Below are 13,317 nucleotides of genomic sequence, written 5' to 3'. Positions count from 1 at the left end.
GACTGTATGTAACTGGAAAGTATGCATATACGTTTAATGTTGCGGACTGTGCACATTTATTCCTTTCTAGGAACATCCAAACATCCTTCTGCTCTCAGCTCTTCTTGTGTATACTGTTTTCACCATATGCCAGCACAGTGGGAGGGCCTTATCTGAGAGGCGAAAGGGAACACTCGTACATCTCATGGAAACTCTTTCATAGAGTAAATTTGATCTCATTCAGGGAACGGAACATATGAAAAGTATTGTGAGTGTACATGTCATTATTTCAAGTAATATATTTCTAAAACCAATTGTGGTACTTAAAAAAGTCGAAACATTTTAGAAATGACAAAAAAAAAAAAAGTAGAAGTGTGTTACTTTCTACCCAAACACCCTTATTCTATTAGATGTCCTATTCTTTTTCTCACATCTCATCACACTCATGCAAAAAGCAGCTTGTTCGTTGCCACCATAGTTCTTCTGTACTAATGAAATTCTTCTATTCTCTGCCTCAAAATAGTTCTCATGTTTGCCAACCTCCCTGAGTCTTTCCTAGTTTCTTATTAAGTAATGTATTAAACAAGTTATATTTTTTTTTCTTTAAATCCAAAGTATTACACTTTCCGGTTATTGCTAGTGAGTCTAATATTCACCCTATCTGTAGCCATTTTAAAGTAGGGTAATGGCAGTCACACTGATTCAGTCACAGTACAGGGCATGGTGAATGAAATAGCTTCCATCAGCATGAACACAACTGAGTTTGCCATAGCTCTCAGCGCTGGGATTTTTAGGAACTTGATTTTGTCAGAATACTACATTTCCACTTGAGTTCTTGAAAAACTGAATGCTAAAAGTGGATTAAACATGAAGGGATTTTATTAGAGAAAGTGCTCTTGTGACAAAATCAAAACGTTATGGAAAATAAGGAGGGCTCTTCCACACAGTGTCTGAAATCATGGAAAGAGAAGTGTGAGTTTCTGGACTTCTCTGATGTGCTGAAGTAAAAACAGAGTTCAGCAATACCATAAGGGAGTCCTTAAAATACAGGAATCCAGTGTTTCCTCTGGATTTTAGACTTATTTTAGCATCAGGAGCTCTCAGTAACATGGCCTTGAGGAAGTAGTATTTCAGAAGGTAGCAGCTGCAGTTCATGGTCAGTTACACTTGTAATTACTTGTCTCCATTCACTTGGCCACCATAAACCTAGAAAGTAATTAATCTCTTAGAGGGAACATTTCCAGCTAAACCCATAAGGAATCCAGGTGTATATTGTCAATAGTGGCTTTACTTACATTAAGAATTATTCTTCATTGTGAAATATTCATCTAACCAAGATTGGCAAATCTTTACTGGTTAATAGAATTTTCCAGAGCAGCGAAATAGCCGTGCCATCGAGTTAGTGCACTCACACATTAAACAAAGAGATTCGGTAAATGTCTCCAACTATTATGATACCTAGTTTTTTTTATTCAGCTACATCAAATTCCATCTGAGGTGGTACCTGACCCAAGAAGTAAATGATAACATGTAGGTCCAAAACTCTCATCCAGATATGTGGAGAATGGCTGTTTAAGCAGGCCTCTGACGCACAATGCTCACGTCCTGTACTGACAAATCATCGCTGTTCTTGGAACCCTTACATCAAATCCAAACAATATAGTCCTAATGGCTTTGATTACCAGGTTATTATCCTTTATCCTGGGACAAAGTAGATTTCTGAGATCTTCAAGTGAGGTTTCTTTCTAGTCTCTACCGGTTTGACCAGAGCTCTGAATGGCCTCTCTTGTATCTCAGAAAGGATAGCAGAAGGGACAGAGTGACTAGAATCTATCCACTTGTTCTCATACCTTCCAGAAAGCTGAGCCAGACTTCCCCCACCTTGTGATATAACAGTTTCCAATGGCACAAAGCTCAAGTTCCAGTACACAGGTACTTTCCAGTCACTTTGGTTACCTTTTGTACTTAGCTGAAAAGTTTCACACAGCCAGTGCCAGGTCAAGGTTACTACAACTTTCAAAGGCATGGATCCAGGAAGTTCTGAACGAACTAGGGGCTGTTCTATCCTATCTGTCTTCTATAGAATAATGCCAGTCTATCTTTTTTTAATCCATAAGAACTAAAAATATGGATTTACCTCAGAGAAGGAGCTTCAGATACAGCATTATAATCAGCAATGTTACCTGTGAAGTTTATGGGATTCATGTTCCACTTTGATGGCTGGCTGATCGACTCCAGCAGCAGTGGCAATGTTCTGCATTCCTGATCCAAGTAAAATAATAGAAATGTGTGTTTTGTTCTCCAGTTTAGTTGGGGCATGAAGATGAAAATTAGGAAGCAGAAATTGAATAATATATGACTTTTTAGAAACTGCAGTTTTCACTGTCTAGCTCTTCTATCCTCTGTGATAAACCCATCATCACTATAATCAGGTGTTGAAGAGGATAAACATGAAAGTAACATATTGAAAATAAGAAAATAAGTACTTTGGCATGACTAGCGCTTTGGTTGTAATCAAGTCAGTTTCTGAAGCATGAGGTAAAGCTGTGCATTAAGAATTCCGCAGACCTTGCACAGTAGAAGTGTGTGGCTGACTGTGGCTTCTTTATTTCAATTCACTTAACACATAGATTAATTTTATAATAAGCTAAATGGGCATTGTTTGCTGATACACTAGACTTCCATCTCATATGTCATTTCTGTTGGCTCAGCTGCTACAAAAGTTTTATGTTCTAGAATATAAATTCTCCTCCAATGTCAGATAATAGCAGAGGTGGATATCACATCAATATGTGTTAGAGAAAAAGATCATATTGGCAATTTAGCGCAAATAAACAACTGCTCCATTTTATATTGTTCCACAAAGGTGTGTTTATGTATGTCTGTCTCTCTATCTGTCTGTGTCTGTGTGTGCATCTGTGTCTATGACTGAGTGTTTGTGTGCCTGTATATGTGTATATGTGTATTTGATGAAATAATTAGGGCACTTTTATTAAAAGTTAAATCCATCTATAATGACTCACATCTACTTTCTATCTTTTTAAATGACTTCAGTCATTCTAAATAAATGACTGAGGGGTGACACGTGCTTCACCCAAGTCTCTGGTTGTGACTGTGAAATTTGATTTATGTGTGACTCCCACTTTCCATGGATAAGGCACATAAGGAAGTTCCTTGATTTGAAAATGTTACAAGCCAGGTTTTTCAGTGAGATTCCACAGATTTCCACAGAGCCTGTGGATGCACATTGTTTTAATGAATCTAAGACAATCTCACTTGCTCTGGGTCTTGGGACTGTTCCCTTTTGCACTGTGACTCTGGAACTGTTTGAATAGCATGCACTCATAATCTGCACATATTCACCCAAGTGCACTTCATCTTCCATCACATTGATGTTGACAGTTGTAGATGAGGTACCTTCCATGTACTGATACTACCCTGCTACCTACCCTCTTCAGATAAAGCCTAAAGTGATAGTTAAGAGAATTGAATCCAGTGTCATGAAGAGTACTTTCTTGATCAAAGAAGCATCCTCATTTTCTTTCTGGAATAAGAGGCTTGAAGAGATTTACACCTTCTTTAATATCTTTTGAGGGGTTTTGTATATAATGATTAAGGAAACAGACAAAGCTGTTTTGTTACACATTAACCAAGATTGACCTAGAATTCAGGATGTTCTCAGGCCGTCCCGGAACTCTCTGGGAGCATCCTTTCTTACTTCAGGCTCTTGAGTACCAGGATCAGAGCTTTGAGGCAAGGTATGGAGCTAGACTCAGCTCTGGCCACACAGCATTGTTACCTTGTTTGATTTTCTTCTGTTTGGAAATGCTGGCAACAGAACTTAGGGTCCCTCACATGCTAGACAAATGTTCTATCACTGAGCTGTATCCTCAGCCTTTTTCTTATTGTTTGGGGAATGTGTTTCAGGGCTAAGAACCCAAATGTCTCATAGTAATTCATCATATTCTGTTTTTTTTTTCTTCTAGGACTACAATGATGAAATTCGTCAAGAACAACTCCGAGAGTTGTCTTACTTAAATGGCTCAGAAGAGTCTGTCCGTGGCCGAGGTCTTAGAGGCAGAGGAATCAGAATAACTCCCATAGCTCCTTCAAGGTACCTGAGTTCTCTCTCTTAGTGTATTAACAGCAAATGATGACTGCAGGCCTTTGCTGTTCTGCTTTGTGTCATGATTCTAAACAGAGCTAAACAATCTCAACAACACTCACACCATAATAAGACAGTAAGACTGGATGCTTAAATAGCACATATGACAATAGTCTCATCAACACTCACAGCAAAACAGTAGACATGGAGGGTCAACTAGCACATAAGAGATTATACACATTAACTCATTACATCTTTTTGAACTTGAGATAACTACTTTTTATAAGTGAAGAACTGAGGAACAAAAGTTGTGTGGGCCAAGTATGGTAGCCCATGCCTTTGATCCCAGAATTCAAGAGGCTAAGGAAAGGGGATCTCTGTGAGTTCAGTGATTTACATGGTGTATTTCAGGCCAGCTGTGGAAATAGTTTCAAAAACAAAACAACAGCAAAAGTTGGGTAGAATATTAAAATGTTACCTAAAATAATAGATACATTCTTACTCCAGAATTCATGAATTTAAGCACTTAACAACTATTCTTAAAAAATAAGGTGGGAACCTGAGAGTCTTTATTTCCCTGTTCTGTTTCCAGGATTAAAATACAGAGATGACATAGCCCTTTGCTTTTTTAAAACAAGAAAGTCTTTCTATGACATAAAACTATATATTTTATCCATGCCATATACAGTTCTTGAAAGAATATAATATTGTCAAGTTGACTAATAAATGAATTAGATATCTCTATCACTTAAGAAAATCCAGAAACTCACTTTGGTGTGACTATCACCATGGTTATACAAAGTCCATACATAATATTTGGCGTTGCAAAATCCTTGATGATGATAATAGTCTTTTGGTTTTGTAGGGTTCTGAATTTTGTAAGTTTTTAACAGAAAACATTGATTTGCAAAAAGGCAAAGATTTATGTATACTCTAGTACCAAAGTCAGAGACAAAACAGAAAAAAAAGAGAACTTAGATTAACATTCCTGAGCATCTACTCCATAGGCAGAATAGAAACATCAAAACATAAGGCACAGTGGGAAGTCTGGGGTCATAGAATCCAATGCCTTCCAAGGATGCTGTAACTGTTAGTGTATCTTGGGTTTTCTTTTGTCATGCGTCCCCACAAGCTCAACTGCTTTGCCCACCTTGCTGCCCCCTATCTATTCTGGGTGCCCCTACACTCTGTCTGGCCTTTTATCAGAGGCCTTAAAGCAGAGAGTCTTCCCAGTTATGGCCCGGAACTTGTAGAAACAGGAGCCAAAATAAACATTTTTCTGTTTAAAAGTTATATCACACACACACACACACACACACACACACACACACACACACACACACACACGCCACTCACACACAGGCTGTGTAATCCATTTACTTCCTTTTCTGTATAGTTGACTCATATTTGTAAAGGACGTACCCTAAAAAAAACTCATCTGTCACAATAGAAGTATCTTAAGATGTGCTAAAGAATTCTGTAACTTTAATTAATGCCCCAAACATTTCAATCATTATGAATACACCACTGTTTTTGCATTTAATATTGTAAAGCCATGCTCATTTATCAGAAAAAAAAATAAGAATTCCCAAGTGGAATACTCAGCAGTTAATTATATATATGGATCAATGTAGACATTCTGGGAGAATTAAATCTACCTGAAGGAAAAGACCAGAAAAAAATTCCAGCACTTGTTTTCATATTTCATCCTAAAAACTAAAAAGTAATCATTGTAACAACTGGCTGGGTCATTTGCTTATTGATACGTGTCAATCTGACACGATCCAACACTTCATATGATGCCAGTCTTTATAAAATGTTTGCATTTCTAGCCTCATTTTGTTGGATTCTGAAGTAGCATCCTTGCAAGTAATCTTAATAGAGCCTCAGCATGTTTTTTTTGGTTCAGAAATGTCATTTTTAACAGTTCCAGCAGATTGCCAGGTATACCTTAACTAAATATTTGGGATACCAAACACACATTTCTTCTGTATTCTTTGAGAGTCTAACTACTTAAAATAATTCACCTTTCTTATTGTGGAATCTTAAAAGCATCATAGCAATAGATTCTGTTCTGTTATTAACAGGGAATCATGTGCTTGATGGAACCTTAGGGGGAAAATGTTTCTTTTGGCTCAGAGTAGCCAAATTTGAATGGACCTTGACTTTGGTAATCTTTACTCTAAAGTTTCAATTTGTTTTTTAATCAAATAAATAATGAAACACTATTATCATTAAGGGCAGATTTTGAATGATTTTTGTGGACAACATTAAGAACTAACATGTAAAACTTATGGAGTTTTGAAAGACAAGGGTATCCATATCTGTTTCTAGAAAGGATCTCAGTAATTGATGTGATGATAAGCAATTAGCTGGGTTTGGGGGTAGGAAGTGTCGAAAGAGACTGAATCATGACTGGGGAGACAATGGAGACAAACCCGTGACCCAAGGCTGGCAGAAATGAATAGCACATGAAATACAGAGAGGCAGAGTAGAAAAAAGAATAAAAGTCTGAAGAAACAGTTTCCAGATAATAGTTTGGAGAAGTCTTAAATATAACTCAGGAGGCACAGGGTCATGGGAGCTATAAGAGGAAATTGGTAGGCTGGGGGCTTGGCGGGGCTCAGACGAGTGTCTTCCCAGAGTGCTGAAAACAAGACCTGAAGAGATGACATTTGGTTCAGAAATGAACATGAAGTGAAGATTAAATGCAGAAAATGCTCTTTGAAGAAGTCAGAAACTAAAAGAATACTGCACCAGGGATTTAGCCTTGGACAGTATCCTAAAATAGATGATGCATGTTTTAGGTTGAATAGGAGAAGGCAATGGTGTTAATACTGCCAGAAAATGACAAAACATATAAGTGAGAATGAGACAGACTCTGGATGAGGTTTTGCTGCAGCTGGGGCTAAGAGTCAGTTGAAGAAGAAATGTAAAGAAAAACCAGAATCAATATGAGCATGACATAATTGCAGAGCAGAAACATTATATAGATTTAGAAATCTAGATACCACTCATTAGGAAAAAATATTATTTCAGGTATAGGTAATTAAAATGTTTACCCACCATTATTCATTGATATAGCCAGCACATGTAGTTTATTATCAACACATCGACATTTTGATAGTATTAAAATGCTAAACTGAGCAGGAATTATTACACTAGTTGTCAGACCTGGAAATATGTTACTGGTGAGGAACAGGCACTTGGAGGCTGTATTAGTGACTTGTCTTGTTGTTTTGAGCAAATACTCACCCAGCAAGAAGCAACTTAATGGAGAAAAAAAAGGTTTATTCTGACTCACAGTGGAAAGGGGATGCAGTCCATCATATTTGGAAAGGTACCGTGAAAGATGGCTTATCGTGATGGGAACCAGTGCCTGGGAGAGCTTTGCTCCTGTGTCTCTCATCAGAGCAGAAAGCAAAGAGTGGACAGGACTGGCCTATAGCCCTGTCCACTGTTAACTAATTCCTCCAGTAAGGCTCTTCATTCTAGAGATTCTACAGCCCCCCAAATCATCATTAAGAGCTGGACCCCATGAGTTCATACATGTCACATGCGAACAACTCAGAAGCTGAGGGAATTGCACTGCACAGATGTTTTTCTGAATGATGACATTAGCTCATCCTCCCGGCCATTATACTTGAAGCTGGCACTGCAGCTTTGGGCCCTTTATGTCCTCCACTCTAGAAAAACTGTTTTGTATATTCTCTACTCATAGGCTGGGTAAGCCAAGAATTTTAAAAGCTCTACCAGCATTCTTACTCTTCACTTCCAAAACTCACTTTCTTCCAGGACAAAAGAGCAAGTTGATGGCTATTCAGAGCAGAAAGGGTAACCCCACTTTCCCTTGTGATGCTACAGCTGAACACTATGATTGTTGGCGTTTCAAAGACCATCATTTTCCTCAAAGCTTTAAGTGTTCCTGCTGATAGCGGTGCTTGCTAGAGGTCAACTTTCAGACATAATAAAAAGTGAAATAACCATGTATTTATCCAAAGATTTCAGATAAACATCCTTTCTGAATGTTTCAGAATGTCATAAAAATGGCTGCCTCCTTTGATCTCATGTTTTTTGTTCAGATCGCTTTTGTGTTAAGTCTGTGGTCCAGGGCATGCTTTCAACCTTCTCATTGCTGGGCATTAGTTCAGCAGCCCTGAAGACCATTTGAAAATATGTCAGTGACTTCACCATCTCTGGAAGTGACTTCACCATCTCTGGAAGTGACGGCATGGTAATAAATCAGTGATGTGAAACTCAAGCTATTGTAACCACATAGTGACATCACTCTGGTTACCAGTTTGTGTGGAGCCAGTGAGCTGGGCACTTACTTTCCTGTCTTTCTTTTCCTTCATCTGCATGTCACTTATTTCTTGTAGGGGCCGTGGGGGTGCTATTCCTCCACCACCACCACCTGGACGAGGTGTTCTTACCCCTCGGGGGACCACTGTGACCCGTGGAGCTCTCCCAGTGCCCCCAATAGCGAGAGGTGTCCCTACACCTCGTGCTCGTGGGACTGCAGCAGTACCTGGGTACAGAGCACCCCCACCTCCAGCCCACGAGGCTTATGAAGAATACGTAAGTACCCCCAAGAATTCTGTAGTGAGGAAGAGCTAAATTTACTGGTTCAGAAGGTAGACTCCATTCCATGAAAGTAGAAGGTAATATTAGTTGCAGCATACAAATGTCATTTTCAACAGAAGTCAAGCCATGGATTTACGTGTGAACACTAAGGGGGAAAAAAAAGTTTTCACTTCATAGATGCCATCATTGCAGTGTATGTGACATCAATACCTTGTGTTTCAAGAATCAACTCTGCTGAGTTGATCCCATCTTTATAGAGTTTGATCAGCTTTCAAATTGGAAATAATGATAAATTATTATAAGCATGATATGAATAATATATGGCTATAGGATTTGCTTGGAACCTAATAAACATTAGGGGAAAACTGATAAATAGAAGCATCAATGTAGACACTGTATACACAGATGGATATCCTCCCATTTCTATGGCTTACCCTTTCGCTGACCATTTGAAAGATATGTGATTGCCATCCAGAATTGAAATGTATAGCGTAAACAGGAAATGTAGTGTCTTTAAGTACCCTCCTCCCATTTTCCTTTCTCCAGAATTTTCTCCTTGGGGGAGAACCCAGCAGTGTCCACTCCTCCACCTATTTGAAAGGTCCCAGGGACAAACAAAAGTTCCATCCCACTAAAGTTCCTCCTGAGGCACTCATGAGTCTATTGGGCTTACTTATAGGACATGATGAGGTATTACTAACAGGAACATGGGTGACCCCAGAGCAGCCATACCGGAAAGTCTTCATCCAGCTTAGATGATGGCTTTCCTGTAGCTTCTTAAGTAGAGTTTCCTTCACCAAGTCCTTTCCAGGCTGTGTAATCCAGCCCATCCCCCAACCTGAAACCCACATGCAATTAGAGCAAAATTGCATACAATTGGCTTGGAGGGGTGACTGGATATTCAGGTGAGCTTCCAACAGCCCTTCCCATTATGAGAGAACGTCAGCACTCAACTGGCTCATCTGTGGCAGTCTTTGTATAAGCAGACATAACTGGTCTTATGAAGACAGCAGTTAATCTGCCCAGGGGATAAGGCTATGAGGCATGAACCCTCTGTAGGTCCAGATCATCTTGTATCTTTTAGGATCCTCTGACCTTGCTTTGAAAAAATCACTAGTCCAGTAGTCACATTGTTGTACCCTCCATGTCTGTCTGCTTCTGCTGTATTATGAAGCTTGGAACGGGAATTTCTTACTTGTGTCCCAAGATTTTGTAATCATAATACTCTACTATTAATTTTAAACTGAAATGACACAAGTCAGGCCATTATCAGATAAGAAAGAATTATTGTTGGGACTGGTGAGATGACTCACTAGTTAAGAGGGCCTGGGATGGATTCCTTGAATCCATATGACAGTTTACAAGCCTCTGTAATTTTGGTTCCATGGGGATCTGATATTCTCTTCTGGTCTCCAAGGGCACCAAGTATGTATGTGGTGCCTATACATTCATGCAGACAAACATTCACTCACATAAGAATAAATAAATACATTTAGAAACACACTACAAAAAGCATTAGTGTGTCTTTAATCTCTCTAGTATGCTCATCCTGTAATCTAAGCATTTATTTCATTTTACCAACAAATGCCCTCCTCTTAAATGCCTTCTGCAAATCATTGCTCATTAAATTTAAACCCTTCAGTAATAATTGCTATCATGTTCTGGGCACTAAAATCATATAAATCATTATACACTGGCTAATTAATAGTCAAGATTTGATCCCAAAATAAAGTGATCATAGTTGATAGGTTCCATTCAAGATACAAATCCTTAATGCTGAGTACATTTTAACTATGATGTTACTGCTTTAACATAAAACACTGACAAATATCTTAAGTACTGAAGGAAGATTAAATATGGAAATCCTAATAGAACTGACAAAATACATTCATCTGAAATATCTTTCATATAAAAGACACTGATGTTTACAAACTTAGACATTAATGCAAAGTCAGAAAACATAACTCAACTTGTAATTAAGCTGACACAAAGTTTATCTACAAACTTAGACATTAATGCAAAGTCAGAAAACAAAACTCAGCTTGTAATTAAGCTGACACAAAGTTTATCAGGAATCTGACACCTTTTACCTGAGACATATTATTTACAAAATAAGTCCTTACTGCGTGGTAAATTAAAAACATGGTGGAAGATGGGATAACTTTTCATGTTTAAAAAAGTTTGGAGGCCCACAATTGTTATGTGCATTGTCACTACTGTATATTTATTCAGTCAGATCATTCAAATATTTAAAATGAGGGATGAGTAGATTCTTTGGTGAGTAAAACATTGCTGTCTAAGCTGTGTGTACCTCTCAGGTATCCATATAAAATCTTGTGTGAATGTGGTGCACATCTTTAACTGAAAAGCTCAGAGGTAGAGCCTGGCAGCTGCTGGGGCTTGCTGACCAGCCAATCTCGGTAAAAGAGTTAAGTTCCAGATTTAGTGAGAGACCCTGCCTCAAAATTAACATGGAGAATCATAGAGGAAGACCCCAGGAGTCAACTTCTGTTCTCTACATGTTCATGCAAGGATGAGTGATCCCACACATGCATGCATATAAAACACACACACACACACACACACACACACACACACACACACACACACACATAGACCAAAAACACTAAATTAAGAGGGAAAATTTCATTGTCATTAATTGAAATCTTCTATGGTATATGTAGCACTTTGGAAGAGAAGAAAATGGGCCAAGAGAATTGTGGTTCTTCATGTGTGTTTCTGTTTATGGTGAATTAAGCTTTGAGTATGAGGTAAGAGGAAACTGTGGAAGCACAAGGGGTTTGTGGAAATAAGCACAACATTCTGAATGGGACAAACCCAGAAAGGTGCAGCCTTCAGGAAGACTAAAATAGTGAAGCCATGTTACTGTCTCACACCTTTACTTACTGGACCTCCGTTATTTTAAGTTCTTTTCTGAGATCCTGGGAATAGATGTGTGAATGAACATGATCAATAGCTATTTCATAAAGCTGGCATTTTACTAGGAGGTCTTAAGAAACAAACGCACATAGGTAAGTGAAGGAAAGCAAGGTAAAGCTCTGGATAGAGATGGGGGTGGTTGAGTACCACAGGATGGGCAGTTAGGGAAAGTCTCTTGGATTTGAGTATAGTGGCTGACTCAGGGAAATGCTGTGTGCGCTAAAGGGATAATTGATAAACAGCATCCCAAGTAGGAGAATCAGCAATTGCATTCATTATGAAGTTGAATTTTTTTGTGGTGGTGGGGGATCAGTAAGATGAGAGCTGGAACAGAATGTGTGAGGAGAACAGTAAAGAAATTCGCCAGGCAAGGACAGGCTTACTCATGGTACCAAGTAGAAGGTTTTGAAGAGAAAGGAAATGTGATCAGATTGGATTTGTTTTTATACTGTTGATTCTTCCTATTTCATGGAGACCAGAACATGAGATCTGAGATATGTAAACAAGTTATGCAGAAACCCTGTGACATCTTATAATACCCCACTTTGACAAAATGATGGCTTGGAGAGGATGCATAAGGTGCAAATTCCCTGAAAAAGGGATCTTTCCACAGTTGGTGATGAGATGGGTGTGGGTGGATGCAGTAAAGGGTCATTTTCCTTTTTGGTTATTTTTGTAAAATTTTCATGAAATGATATTTTGGGAATAAAAGAATTGGGTTAAACTAAGGGGAATGTATATTAAAATGAGAACCCGGGTGGGAGAGGAAAGGTGAGAGTTCAGTTTGGGATCATGCTGAGCCAAGGCTTTCAACCTGCAGGAACCATGGCATTGCTGCATAGATACTGTGTTCACTATGACCATAAATACTCCTAAACACTTATAGGCATCCATAAGTGCTTATAATACTGTAAGTATTGAATAAAAGCTAAGTACAATATAAAATGACATTGTGTTTTCCTTAATATCTTTCGACTATGGATGTATTTAATTCATAGATGTTTATTGTTTTTGAAACTAATTAGGCATTATCGATTTTAAATAGCTAATAAACATTTGACCTTATGTTATTGAAATATAAACTTAGCGTTGTGGGAATGTTGTGTGTGGAAGTTCAAGAGTCCAATAACAGTATGTTATTAGATCCTGAGGAATGCTTGGACCAAGGAGCTAGGAATCTGCCAGGAATCTTTGCTCCATGTCTTCTTTGTAGTCTTTTTCTTTTTTTCTTTTCTGTCTTTTTTTTCAAACTTCTCTTTTATATCCTTAGTGTTGCACTCCATGGTACTCATTTAAAATGTATATAACAGTTAACACTATTCAAGGTGTTGTTCAATGAATACTTCCAAATAACGACAGAGTATTGTCAGGTAATGCCACTTCAAATATTTGAGAATATATGCACTTTTTATGCTGCTTGAAGTTTATCGAATATTTTATTGATTTTTACTTAATAAATAATTATATAATTCATGTACTTACTTTGTTAATCTTTGGTTCTACTCTAAGTCAAAACTTTCAACCTCTCTGTACAGATTCTCAAGCTACATACTAATTATCCATTTAATAAAGATAATATTCCATAATGTGCAAAAATGATTCATTTTTATTAAGATCTGCTCATCATTTTTGTAAAGTTCAGACAGAACTATAATTCTTCGCACTCATAAAACTTCACACAAATATTTTGCTGGTGAGTTTACATCAAC

The 13,317-nt window shown here is 38.0% G+C and overlaps 1 protein-coding gene across 1 annotated transcript in view; it reads left to right on the top strand.

The window, feature by feature from the left end:
- Khdrbs2 (KH RNA binding domain containing, signal transduction associated 2) overlaps positions 1-13,317 on the top strand; it is a 518,703-nt gene that overhangs the window by 315,400 nt on the left and 189,986 nt on the right. Inside the window, exons 5-6 of the mRNA XM_037200029.1 lie at positions 3,966-4,093; positions 8,464-8,662. Coding sequence (XP_037055924.1) covers positions 3,966-4,093; positions 8,464-8,662 — 327 coding nt within the window. The remainder of the gene's footprint in view (positions 1-3,965; positions 4,094-8,463; positions 8,663-13,317) is intronic.

Source organism: Peromyscus leucopus, chromosome 16_21 (assembly GCF_004664715.2).
Source record: "Peromyscus leucopus breed LL Stock chromosome 16_21, UCI_PerLeu_2.1, whole genome shotgun sequence".
NCBI classification, from domain to species: domain Eukaryota; kingdom Metazoa; phylum Chordata; class Mammalia; order Rodentia; family Cricetidae; genus Peromyscus; species Peromyscus leucopus.
Note: the sequence above shows the minus strand (reverse complement) of the source record. Positions and strands in the feature narration are given on the sequence as shown.